At 45.8% G+C, this 14,068-nt stretch overlaps 1 protein-coding gene across 5 annotated transcripts in view; it reads right to left on the minus strand.

Moving 5' to 3' along the window:
* The window catches only part of KCNQ3 (potassium voltage-gated channel subfamily Q member 3), a 291,454-nt gene that overhangs the window by 2,849 nt on the left and 274,537 nt on the right, over positions 1 to 14,068 (minus strand). For 2 of the 5 annotated variants that reach the window (XM_086337371.1, XM_086337372.1), the window contains 5 exons: positions 7,604 to 7,806; positions 6,684 to 6,786; positions 4,029 to 4,160; positions 2,060 to 2,158; positions 204 to 288 (listed from right to left, as the gene is read on the minus strand). In XM_086337371.1, coding sequence (XP_086193497.1) covers positions 204 to 288; positions 2,060 to 2,158; positions 4,029 to 4,160; positions 6,684 to 6,786; positions 7,604 to 7,806 — 622 coding nt within the window. Of the gene's footprint in view, positions 1 to 203; positions 289 to 1,491; positions 1,583 to 2,059; positions 2,159 to 4,028; positions 4,161 to 6,683; positions 6,787 to 7,603; positions 7,807 to 14,068 lie in introns of those variants that run through there. The other 3 variants (XM_086337374.1, XM_086337375.1, XM_086337373.1) reach the window with 2 other exon arrangements.

The following is a 14,068-nucleotide window of genomic DNA, read 5'->3' on the forward strand; positions in this document are numbered from 1 at the left end:
TACAGATGAAGAAACTGAGGCTCAGAACAATTCATTCACTTGCAAGTGATCACCCAGCCAGTAAAGTGCTAAATCAATGATTTCATTTCCAGATTCCTTGATGAATGGTAGATACTCAAGTCTGTTATCTCCCTATGAAAAAAAATGACATTTGAAAATAAATTCCACATACTTGTTCTTGGTGGGAGAAAGGAAGGACCTACCTGCCTTTCGACTTTCACAAACTTCCCCATCATGCTTTGGTCTTCAGTTTCTGATGTGGATGGTCTGGCTACATAGGGTTCATTCCTAGGAAAGAGCCCATAATGCTGTAAGATCATGATACCTATTTTTGCTCTGCAAGGTCACTTCAGCTAGGTGGGCCATGGCCCCTGGGACTATTCTGCTTGTGCTCAGGCTTACAGAGTCTGGAAGAGCCCATGGAACTCTGCAGCCCACGGGCATTGGGAAAGGCCAGCGTTTCCTACCTTCACCAGGGATGTCTCATACTTACCATGTTGACTGTAGGAAAATGTGAAGCTGACTATTACGCTGTTCTTAGGAAGCTCTGTGTCAAGCTTAACTTAATACACCACTTAACTGTGCCCAGAGTGCTTGATTGCTTTAAATTATGTTCCTTGGCCTTTCCGTCACAGACACTGGTTGATGATGGAGCATGGTTGTCTCATCTTGGGAACCAATATTTCATCTGTTCCATTTAGCTAAGACTGGAAAACAGATGCAAAATCTGGAAAATGATGCCAAAGATGATATTCGTAGGGAACAGGATTGAGACGTGCTGCGTTTGCTCCTTGGCCAACCACAGTTCACATCTGCCTAAATTCCAGTTTGTTTCAATATTGTCCTATGTAGACGAGAACTTTCAGGGAGTCTAGCTATTGCTTGAAACCATTCATGCTTGGTACTTTCTAGGCAATTGTTTTTTCTCTAGGCTACTTACTCCTTCTAGGTCCCTGGCCAGGTTTGGGTAAAACAGTGTTTCTTTTTTTTTTTTTTCAATCTTTGGCTGTGTTGCACGGCATGTGGGATCTTAGTTCCCTGACCAGGGATCGAACCTGCACCCTCTGCATTGGAAGTGTGAAGTGTTAACCACTGGACAGCCAGGGAGGTCCTGGAGCAGTCTTGAATTAAATCAGATGTCAAAAACCAGTGGTCTCTGTGCTGAATCCAGCCCACCAGTGCTTTCCTTGGCTTGCACAGGGTTTTAAACATTGGAGCCATTCAAAAGTGGAGGATTGCACATCAGATATGAATATTCAGCTTTTCTTGAGAAACTAGAGTATCTGGAAACAGAGGATCTTCTTTCTTAAAATTAGCAAGAGCAGACCTGAGGTTCTTCAGGGCCCTGTGGTTCACCCCTTGCCTAGCCCCAGAACTGAAGCCAAGATTAGATGCTCTGTTCGCCCGCCTTACACTCTTCCTTCCTTAATGATAAAGAGCCTTATTATTATACATTGCATGGTATTTCTTACGCCTACCTCCCTTCACTCATTTATGTTATTGATACTTGCCTTGAAGATACTGGGGAATAAGGAAGTGTAAATGCAGGCAGCGGGCTTTCTAAAGGATCCTGGCTCATCACCTATAAAAGGACAATTTTCAGACAGTTTTTCAGAGAGAGCAGAGCTGCTCTGGGGCTGGACAGCTGATTTCCTTCTCAGTCTCTGGGGCTGATGAAAGTTAAAAAAAAAGCCAAAACAGCTGGCCAGGAGGAATGCCTTGGGCTCTGCTAACATGGAGTATTCTTTCGGTTCCAAAAAAGAAAAAAAAGAAAAACCTCACAAGTCTCTTTTTATTTTCTAACTAGGAAACCGTCAGTTGCATTTTCAGCAGCCATACAAAGGAGTGTGGCTGCAAGGCTTTCATTCAGAAACCTCTCAAACGGCCACAGGCTGGAATAGGCTGCAGGCTCTTTCTCTTCATCTTATTTGGGGGAATGGCAACCTCACCCCCACGGTAAAGGAACCCAGCTGAGACTTGGGCATGGGGATTTGGGCATGGGAATGCGGTGCGGGCTCCGGAACCACACAGCCCATCAGTCAATGCCCCCGGGCCCCACCTGGGAGACTGCTGGGATGGGTAGGTGAAGGCGGCTCCTCTCTGAGACTTCTTATGTTTTGGAGTAGATGGAGGTCCAGGGGTGAAAATCATATCTATTCTGAAAGAGAGCACACAAAGAGGGGGGATTAAATGACAGAGAGCTTTGTATGAAAAGAGAGGAAAGCAATATATTCTCTTTCTTCTGTCATCAGCTGCGAGTTTGGAAAATAAAAGAGAAGAGCATAAAGAGAAAGACAGAGGAAAGGAGAAAGACTTTCTAATTTAATGCATCATCATTTTTTTTTCTTTTGGCCCAGTGTACCGAGAGCATCTCTCCATCCCAGAGGAGAGAGGCAACCGAACCACAGAGACAGGGTGACAGCTGCGTCCTGTTCCTTCTTACAGAAAATGTCAGGTATGCTGCAGCAGGTCTGGTCTTCCAGCTCTTTCATTTCACCCAAAACCTCTAGTCAGGGAGGTCTTCCTGCTAAGCCCTAGGCTCTGTTTTCAGCTGTGCCCTCTTTTCCCTGCAGCTTGGCAGGCGCCTCCAGCTACTAGAGGGATGAATTCAATAGTAGCTCCTATAGCCCCCCCATCAATGTCACCCTGAGCACAACAGAAGACAAATGCCATCCCCCCACCCGGCACTAAGCTACGGTGCCCCGTGCTCAATGGAAACAGCCTGGGAGGCTTATCACAAGCCCAGGACCGCGGCACTCAGAAGGAGCCATGCCTCTCTATGTCCTTCTGCAAACCCAACTGCTCCTCCACTGACCCTGCGCATGCGTGTGTGCTAAGTCACTTGAGTTGTGTCCGACTCTTTGCAACCCTATAGACTGTAGCCGGCCTGGGTCCTTTAACTATGGGATTCTCCAGGCAAGAATACTGGAGTGGGTTGCCATGCCCTCCTCCACGATATATGTATCTCAGTTCAGTTCAGTTCAGTTCAGTTGCTCAGTCGTGTCCGACTCTTTGCCACCCCATGAATCGCAGCACGCCAGGCCTCCCTGTCCATCACCAACTCCTGGAGTTCACTCAGACTCATGTCCATCGAGTCGATGATGCCATCCAGCCATCTCATCCTCTGTCATCCCCTTCTCCTCCTGCCCCCAATCCCTCCCAGCATCAGTCTTTTCCAATGAGTCAACTCTTCGCATGAGGTGGCCAAAGTATATAAATATGTACAAGTATGTATATATTTCTGAATGTGCTATTAGTAATCATATTATGTATATATATCCACTATAGATCACATAATTTTTATCTTACTATATAGACTGTAAAAATATCATTTGATGGTGGCGTAACTTTTTAATGAGATCAGGTACCATTCTTTTCTTAATCACTATTTATATAATGGAGGTGTGTTACAGAGGACAGGAGTTTTGTACCCAGGTGGATCTGGTTTCACTTCCGGCTTTGCCACCTACTAGCTGGGTAGTTTTGGGCAAGATCATTGTCCTGTAAATCTTGGTCTTCTCATTGATATATGGCAGCTCTAATGCAAAACCTTAGGGGGTTATAAGGGATTGGAGACATATATGTGAAATGCCCAGGTGATCAACAAAAACGGTGATAATTATTAGCTAGGAATCAATGCTGTTTCCATAGGTTCACTGTTACAACTAACTCTTGATGAACTTTTAATTGAGTAAAAATTTATATTTGGAACTAGCCAACTAGACTCATTTTAGATAATCTGAATTTTGTTGGCATATACAAAGGATCAGAGTTAGGGATCTTTTTCTCTCCCTGAGGCCTGATCAGACTGTTAATCTTAGCCATGTCAATTTCACAGAAATTCTTCCCAGCTCATTTGATCTCACGTTGGTTGGCCTTGATGTCTCTATTTGATGAGTGTTTTTGTTCTTAACATTTCTCCCCTGCATTGCGGATTCGTGGATGCCTTTCACCCTCAGCTCTGCGGTCTCCCTGGCCGATTCCTCAGCAGCCAGGAGGGCACCACCCTTCCAGGCATGCTGCCTTACCTTGTCTGAAGGTACTTGATTCGGGAAAGCATGTCAAGATGCCCTGCAGAATACTGTTCAATCACGTCCTTCACATCATAAGGCCTCAAAGTCTCCTTGAACTTTTTTTTATAGAGACGGAATTGTAGAATTCTGCCAGGCAAAGTAGAGACATTTGTGCATCAGGAGTGGAGAGTGAAGGAACTTATGATATAAGATGAACAAATTCTGGGGTGGGGTGGGGGGTGGTGGTGGGAATAAAAGAACCAGAAAGACACAACTTGATGAGAAGTCCCTGCTCCTGGTCCTGGTTCCACCTCTTGGAACCACACTGAGTTAGGCTGGCTGGTGTCTCTTCTTCATGACTATCCCTTTCACTCATATGAATAATAAGAAATTCACAGTGACAATAAAAGCTAACATTTATTACACATTGGGCTTCCCTGGTGGCTCAGATGATAAAGAATCTGCCCGCAGTACATGAGACCTGGATTTGATTCTTGGGTCTGGAAGATCCCCCGGAGAAAGGAATGGCAACCCACTCCAATATTTTTGCCTGGAGAATCCCATGGATAGAGAAGCCTGATGGGCTACAGTCCACAGAGTCTCAAAGAGTCTGACATGACTGAGCAACTAACACTTTCACCTTTCACTACATGCCAGACACTGGGCTGGATTCATTTTTGATAATTTGCTAATAAATCGATTCACAGATGATGGAACTGTGGCCGAGGGAACTTCAGCCTCTTCCCAGGGCCATTTTGCTGATAATGTCAGAGTTTCCCTGAAACCCAGGGTTGTATGGGGACAAGGCTCATGGTCCTAACAGCTGCGTCACACTGCTTCCTATTTGAGGAAAGCTGACATATCTCTTCCTCAATAGCCTCCTTAATCCTTTGGCTTATAAACTCCTGGAAGAGAAAAGCTAGCTTTGGTTCCTCAAGTTTTTTCAGGCTGTTAATAAAGTGGGGCACCCAGAACTTGGAATCCTCACCTCCATCTTCCTGGGAATCAATAAAGTCACCTTAGGTGATTAATCTTCTTGAAATCTCCCTCACGAGGTCAACTCTTGCTGAACATAGTGTCAATTTAAAACACCGAATCACAACCCAGGTCCTCCCATCTCATACTTGTATAAGCTTTTTTTAATGGTGCATTCAAGACTCATTTTGTTTGTCATAGTCCATGACTTCAGCCTCTAAACACTATTTTGATCTATCAATTGTACCATTCAAGTCACTAACCTTTCCAATTCTATGTCACTTTCTAAGCCTGCCCATTACACAGCTCTACCTAAGGTGGGTGTCAGGAACTGTGGCTTGCAGCCAAGTCTGGCCCACTGCCTGTGTTTGAAAATAGAGTTGTGTTGGAATACAGCCTCAGTGATTCGTTTATATACTGTCTATGGCTTCCTTTGCACTTCAAGATCAAAGTTAAACACGACAGAGACCTAGGGATCATAAAGGCTGACATATTTACTACATATCTGACTCTTCACAAAAAAATGTCTGCCAACCTCTGAACTAGGGCATCAATGAGAGTACTCCAAAGGATGGAGCAGAAGCCAGACCAGGAAGCATCTCAGCAGAGACCTCCTTTGAGCCCGACAGACTCATTCATTGGTTTTCTTTGAATAAGATCATTCAACCAGTTAAGAATCCAGGAAGTTGTGTTTCTTATCCAGCCATACTTCTGGCACATTGTACAGAGTGATGTCATGAAGAACCATGTCAACAGCTTTGCTGAGGGCCACATATTATAAACTTTTGTCCTTCCTGCTCTATTGGACTGAAAGTCTGAAAATACCATAACTAGTTCTTAGTGACTCTGACTTAGTTTCTAGAATTCACTACCATCATGGTGGAGTGCTTATAAACTCACATTCCAAAGTTTTCTTGAAGTTGTAACATATTTTCTTAATTTTCTTATGGCATTTCAAGCAACATAGAAATAGCCAGGGTGAATTATAAGTCTCGTCTGAAACAGACTAAAAAATCCTATAATTGATTATCATGTTGAAAATGCTAATTAAAAAGAACTAAATGAATGAAGACAGATGGGAGAAAAGCTATTTTGAGTCAGAAGCCTATAAAAGAAGAAAACTTCATGTCAACACACCCTCCCTCACCAACAGCATTTAAAATAAATTAACCCAACACTGTAAAGCAACCACATGTGTGCTAAGTTTTCAGTCATGTCCGACTCTTTGAGACCCCATGGACTGCAGCCCGCTGGACTCCTCTGTCCATGGGATTCTCCAGGCAAGAACACTGGAGTGGGTTGTCATGCCCTCCTCCAGGGGATCTTCCTGACCCAGGGATCGAGCCCCCGTCTCCTGTGGCTCCTGCACTGGCAGGCGGGTTCTTTACCGCTGAGCCACCACAGAAGCCCAAAGTAACCACACTCCCATAGGAATGTTTAAAAATAAAATGAGTAGTGGCAAAGGCAAACAAAAGGATCACCAGTGTCTCCAACCTGCTAATGACCTGCTAATGTCGTCATCACTTTTCTTTCGGCAGCACCCCCCACTTAGAGAACTGACATACTCTCTGAACTTGACCCAGGGGTTGAGAAATTTCCTGCCACCTTCCCAAAGCCCAAGACCACTTTACAAAGCCATTACCTGGAGGAGAGGAGCTGGGGCCTGGGAGGCCTAAAGTGGGAGGAGGTGCTTACCTGACGGCTCGGATGGCGGCCTTCAGGGTGGGGATCATGTCTTCGATGAGGAAGTCATTCCCGTAGCCCCTGTCTTCCGCTGTGGGGTCCCCTGTCCCGGCATCTGAGAGGGAGACACCCATATCAACAACGGCAGGCCACCACTTCAACAGAACCCTTCAAACTCAGCCTCCCAAGCCTCCATTTCCATTTCAGAACCCCCGATGTGCTCTCCAGGGGTGACGTCACTCAGACTTTCTCAGCATCTCCCTCCCATAATCCAGAAGCCTGGTAAGTGCCTGCTGTGTTGGACGGCTGCCTGGGGGAGAAGGCGGGGAGGGTGGTGTGTGTTCCAGGGTTCCCAAGTGGCCCCTTTGGAGGCAGCCAAGGGCATGCACGTAGGTGTTTGTCACACACCTGAGTTCAGACTCTGGCTCTGTCAGACTTCATCCTTGTGACCGTGAGCTGGGAGGTCACTTTCTGAGCCCTGCTCATCCTCCCTTTTGGTAAGTGAAAGGGGCACTCGCTCCAACAGCCCCCACAAGACACTTCTCCCATATCTCTCCCCACCCCCTTGGGATGTGGAGGTCCCCAGGTGTCCAGACTACTCTGCCCTGGCCCCCTCCATCCTTCAACGTGACCTTCTTAGCAATGCGCTCATCACAGGCCACCCTTAGGAACCATGCGGTGTGTCTCAAGGATCCCTGCAGGGGTTGGGCAGGCACACATGGTGACCCCGGCCCGGAGGGACAGCTAAGGTGGGCCCTCTGCACCCAGGGTGAGGGCAGGAACCTATCACAGCCCCGGGGCCAAGAATAAAACAAGCCAGAAGCTGGTTCAGGGCAGCAGGAGCCGGCTATTATGTAGACTGCAGGATTCTTCCGCAGGGTACGGAGGGGGAAGACGTGGAGGACACAGGGTTAGGAAGAGGAAGGGGTTACCTTCAGAGCTCTGCCAGAAAGCGTATGCTTTCATGCGGAAGGCGGTGCGGAAACGCTCTTTATTGTTTGAGCCAACAGGCTTTGGTTCTTTAGAAGGACTTTCTTCTATGGCATCTACATTCAGAGGGGTAAATAGCTTTCCTTTAGTATTGCTACCACGAGGATTAGAAAGGCGAACCCGATCCAAGAGACCCAGCTTTTGGCTACAAAATAAGCAAAAGTGAACAATTTTCCTCCTTGAGTGCAGGCTTTCGTAATCTCCCGTCCCTCTCCATCAAGACGTATACATCCTCCTCCGCGCGGGAATAGGACCTGCGCCTCCGATGCTCAATCTGACTGAGCTGCTTGGAAAGGGACACGGCTTGCTTCAGATGATAGCTCGGCAACTGACTAGCTAGTACATCTCTGGTGTGTTTCTCTGAATTTGTTTCCTCATATGCTTAAGTGCAGCTTAAATGAGATCCAGGATATAAAACGCCAGCTCCTGGTAGCAGGCAGCAAAGCTTTGGTCCTCCTCCACTCCCACCTCCTCTGCATCAGCAACTTCCTCGGTACCACTCCATGGTGCCCAGATGGTGACCCACAGAGGCTAAGCCTTATCAAGTGTTCCTTAAACAGAACTGAATGACGTAAATGACACAAAGCAGGTACCCTAACCTGGTGTCCACAGACACCTCCCCCTCACCATGGACAGAGCTTTTTGGGGGGTGGGGTCCATGAGCTTGGATGGGAAAAGCACTGCATTTTAAATTTACTAATTAGATTTTCATTCACGAATCTCAAACCGAAGTTTAGCATGTCTTTCAATTATGAATGTATGAATGAACCCCAGTAATACCCACAATGCCCCAGCCGTATCCTGTGACTTTCTATAAGAAATTACAGATCATCTTATATCCTATTACCTTCACGTATTGCTATGCTCATCACTGCATCAAAATTACAGAATTATTCTACGTGCCACGATATCACATCATTAGATTCATCACAAAGAAACACACGTATTGACTGCATCTCAAAAGTTTAAATATTTTGATAATTACATTTCAACATAATCAGCTTCTTTTGTAACTGTCTGCATTTTAGTTGTAAATTCAAAGTTATTATTCTGAGAAAGGGTCAGGGAACTTCAGCATACAGCTGAAAGTCTTCTAGGCACAAGAAAAAAGCCAATAAATCCAATAGGAAGTTGTCCTGGTGCAAAAACCATCTCCGTGTCCTTGGGCAAATCTGTGACCTTCTCAAACCTCAATTACCTCATCTTTAAAATAGGGATAAGCATGTCCCACCTGACGTGGTTGCTATGGGATGCTGTTTGTCAAGGATTTGGCATAGAGCCCAGCACACAGGTGCCCTATAAACAGCGATTTCTCCTTCCGTTTCTTAACCTCTGCCTCTCACCCGAGTGGACACAGGAATGATGTCCTTTGGTGCAGCACAGACCAGAAAGAGCCCTAGTGTGTGTCACACATCGATACACTCAGTTCAGCTTCTTTCTCCTCATCACCCGCACGGGACTTGGCACCCAGCAAGTGTGTGTGTACTTGTGGGAGAAGTGAGTGAACGAATGAATATGAATGTGGGTTGTCAAATCAGCTTTTCATCAGCCTGAGATAACTGAGTATTTCTAACGTTGATGTCTGGTTATGACAGTCACGTGCCTCACACCAGAAGCTGCTGCCATCTTTGCAGCTTGGTGTAGTGAGGTGGTCCTGGCCTTGGGACTGCAGAGGTGGGAACATCTCTTGTTGAGCGGGTGCCCTATGCTCTCTGAACACCTGGTTCTCATGGTTAAGTGAGCCTAACCACACCCTGCTTAGGAGAGATCTGGGGACAACTGCACGTGATACTGTCCAAGATGCTTCTTGCCTTCAGCTTGGCACAGAGAAGGCACTAAGAAATATTTGATTCATGAAAGAATGAATGAATATATAGATGAGTCATTGTTACTCCTGACTCTGTCTGACTGTTCTCTGTCCCACAACACTGTTACATTAATAACCCACCCATCAGGATAAATTCAGATGGCTCCATCTTTCCTGAGCTGGTCCAGATTTTTCAGAGTGGCTTTCCTGACCAGCACTAGGTTATGACTAATGGAGACGAAATCAGCATCCGGAGGCTAAAAATACAGAACAAGGCAGGAAATCGCTGAAGACACACAGAAGGCTTTCCCAGCCATGAACTAAGAAGAGGGAGGTTAGGACAGTCACTGCTCAGGCCCCCTGCTTCCTGGCCCCTGCCTACCTGTCTTTGCTATACCAAGCAGATCCATTATTCCATCCGCATCAGACCCCTTGCCCATCCCCAAGTCCCCTCCTGCATGCCTTGGTGGACTCAGCCATGCTCTTTCTTCCCTTCTCAACTGACCTCATTCCCATCAGCCCTTTAAAACTGCCCAAGTGTCCCTTCTTGGAAACTACTCCCCATATGCTTCCGAGACAGGCTGTGTTTGTCTCTGGGTTTAATACAGTGTCAAGGCTCTACATGCCCATGCCCGCATGCCCCACTGGCTTGTGCAGCCCTGGAAAAGCAAGGATTCTGCCTGCTTATCTCTGAACCCACCCACACCCCTGCTCAGTACATCCTGATGTTCGGGGCTTTGGGGCAAAACTGACCTGGGGGGAAACGTCTTGAAAAAACAGGTGACCTAGGACACAGAACTCATGCTGTCTGGGTCCCAGCTTCCTCATGCACAAGAATGGGGATCAGCCCGCGTTACACACGGTTGCGTAAGGGTTAAATGAGGGAGTGCACGTAAAGTGCTTAGCTGACTGTCTGGGAGGCGGACGGTCGAGAGATGCTTTCAATAAATGCTGGCTGTCATCATTATCTCGATAAATAATCCTCTTCCCACAGAAACAGCAGAGGGCTAATGACATGTGTAAAAAGGATGGATAATATTTCCTAAGCCACACACAAAAAATAGTGTTTTTTTTTTAATGAACTGAGGTGAGTTCTCAGGATATATGTATATATATATATATATATAATTTTACTGTACTTAATGGTAGTCTGAAACATTCACCACCGTCACTGAGTTTGACCACAGCAGGAGATAAGTATCAATATATGAGGAGCTTAATTCCAGAAAAACTAAGCGAGACAAAAGTAATGGCCATCACTCTGTCCTGATTTGAATCTCAGCGTAGGTGCTGACTATTAGATAATGAAAGAGATTGCTTGGTTCTGTCTCTGTGAGGACTGAGAATTCACTTATCTGGCATTTAAATGCTTCACTTCTATCTCTAACAGTCTGAGTTGCTTTGGCCATGTTCACTTAATACCCCATTGGTCACAGAGGTCAGTTTATGAGACAAATTCCAATAGTATTACGAATCCAGATGCGTTGGCCATAGGTCAGAAATCTCGGCTCTGAGTTACTCACAGCCATAACACCTAAGAGGCTTATGGAATTCTTCCTCCAGCAAAGTGGGTGATCAGCTTACTTCTTAATTGTGTTGCCTGAAACCCAAGACCCTAAAGGATAATCAAATGCAAGGCCAAGTTCATCCCTGAAACTCAAAACCCACCTCGGCCCTTCTCTGTATGGATTTCTAGTGCATATTTCAGGCCTTGTATTTGAAGGCTTGCAGATCTTACAAGAAAAGCTCTCCATGAAGCTGACATCAGATTTCCTTGGAAAGCTAAGGTCTCTGATTTGTTAAGGGCCGACAAACAATTTCCAAACATGAGTTGGGAAAACTGGAAATACAGACTAGAGACGGAGGTTTTTCTTTCCTGGCAAGATTATACAGTCCTTGCCCTGGGCTATTGCTCTGGGAACTCTTTGTTAAGTTGCTAAGTCATGTCTGACAGTTTTCAACCCCATGGACTGCAGCACACCAGGCTTTCTTATCCTTCACCATCTCCCAGAGCTTGCTCAAACTCATGTCCATTGAGTTTGATGATGCCATCCAACCATCTCATTCTCTGTCATCCTCTTCTGCTCCTGCCTTCAATATTTCCCAGCATCAGGGTCTTTCCCAGCACCCAGGCTCTTTGCATCAGTTGGCCAAACTATTGGAGCTTCAGCTTCAGCATCAGTTCTTCCAGTGAGTCTTCAGGGTTGATTTCCTTTAGGATTGACTGGTTTGATCTCCTTTCTGTCCAAGGGACTTTCAAGAGTCTTCTCCAGCAGCACAGTTCAAAAGCACCAATTCTTCAGCGCCCAGCACTCTTTATGGTCCAACTCGCACATCTGCACATGACTACTGGAGAAACCATAGCTTTGACTACACGGAATTTAAGTTGTGTTAAACTCTGTGCATTCCCCTATTCATGCTTCCCAGCCTCAGCACAAGCTGTGACCTGTGCCTGGGAAAACGTTCATCCTATCTTTTATCCAAATAACTGATTTTGCTGGAAACCTGGTCCAAGCAGCAGTCCCCAGGCACGCTTCCACTTTTGGGTCAACGAGATAACCATTCACTGTGCATTGTTTTGAGGCTTCTCTCAACCACGGCACTTGGCCATCAGAATGAAATCTTCACCTTACGAGGGACTCTCTCACTGTAGCAGTGGCTCTCAACTAGCGGTGATTTTGCCCCCAGGGGACTCGTGGTGAAGTCTGGAATCATATTTGATTGACATAACTTGGGGGGGTGGTGCTCCTGGTTTCTAGTGGGTCAAGGCCAGGGATGTTGTTAAACTTCCTATAATGCACTCAGGGCAGCGCCCACAACAAAGGCTTATCCCACCCAAAAGTCAATAGAGCTGCCATTAAGACATGAAAAGGGTAAGCTATTGGTTCAGAAACTGCCCTTTGTCTAGTTATCCAGCACCTAACACAGTGCCTGGCATGTAGCAAGCCCTTACAGCATCATTATGATGTTGAGTGAAGGAAGCAAGAAATAACAACACTCGAGCTTCTGATTAACAAGATGCATCCAACATCAGCTGATAAAGGAGCTGCTGTAGAGTGGAAAGAGCACTGCCTCTGGAGGAAGAGAACTGAGTTCAAATAGCTGCTCTGTGGTTAATATTTCAACCTGGGTAAGGCATTAACTCTGATTCAGGTTTTATCTTCACCTGTAAAACAGAGCTCATGTCACTTATTTACCCAACAAAAATGTGTTCTGCACCTTGAAAATGCTAGACTCTTGGTAATTTGCTGAGGTTACAGTAGTGACCAAAGTAGGTATGATTTTCGGCCTCCAGTTAGCTTACAATAAGGTCAAGAAGTCACGTGACAGGCAAACAGATACATGTATTGCTAGAAACCTGACCAGCATCAATGAAAAAAAAAAATGCTACCTGCTCTAGCAGTTAACAAAGGATGCTGCAGCCATCAAACCATTACATTAGAGCCACCCCAGATGGTGAGCCCTGAGGGAACTTAGGATAGAAACAGGATGCCTGCCATCAAGATCAGCCACTGCAGGGGACAGTTCTGGTAGTCCAGTGGTTGGGACTCTGCCCTTCTACTGCAAGGGCTGTGGGTTTGATACCTGGTCAGAGAACTAAGATCTTGCAAGTCACAGGGTGCAGCCAAAGAAAAAAGAAAATAAGATTCTAAAATAGAAAGAGAAAATAGGAATTTCTATCATTCTAAGCCTACCTGGAGACACCAAAAGAGTTTTAAGAAGGAAAGAGTATATCAACTTTACATTAAAAATATACACATACATGTTCATAGCAGCATTATCCACAACAGCCAGAGGGTGAGAACCACCCAAATGTCCATGGATGGATAAACGGGTCAATAAAATGCAGTATAGACATTCACTGGAGCCTTCAAAGGAAGGAAACTCTGATGCCAGCTACAGCATGGATGACCCTTGAGGACATTATGCCACAAGTGAAGTAAACCCATCACAGAAGGACAAACACTATATGATTTCACTCACACGAGGATTCTAAAGAAGTCAAACCCAGAAAGTATAAGAGAATGGTGATTGTCAGGGGCTAGAGGGAGGGAAAAATGAGGAGCAGGTGTTTAATGGGCACAGAGTCTCAGTTTTGTAAGACTGAGAAGTACCGAGACTGGTTGCATGACAACGTGAATATACTGGAGACTTCCTAAACGGACATTTAAAAATGGTTAAGACGGCAAATTTTATGTGTGTGTTACCACAGTAAAACACATTTTCCCCCCAAAGGGAAACACAGTGGCCTCTCCATGGAGAATGGATTGGAGGGGAGTAAGGAAAAACTGAAAGAGCAATGAAGAAGCCTTATGTTTTCCAGGCAAGAGATGCTGGTGGTCTGGACCAGGGAGACTGCACTGAGGAGCAAGAGGAGACCAGAACTCGGACATTTATTTTGGAGAAGAGCCACGCCCGTCTTCCTCCATGGGTTCTGTGTGGCTGCGAGGGAAAGAGAAAGTTTCTGGCTGTATACAGAACGGGTAGGTGGGGACGCCGTTTATTTTTATGGGGACGCCATTTATTTTCAGTTGAGCAAATGGGACAAAACAGGTTTGGAGAAGAAATCTAAGGGACTGTGGCAGTCACTTTCCTTGAT

This window comes from Bos grunniens, chromosome 14 (genome assembly GCF_055505025.1).
Source record: "Bos grunniens cultivar Pamir isolate PY7600 chromosome 14, Bosgru_T2T1.0, whole genome shotgun sequence".
Lineage (NCBI taxonomy): Eukaryota > Metazoa > Chordata > Mammalia > Artiodactyla > Bovidae > Bos > Bos grunniens.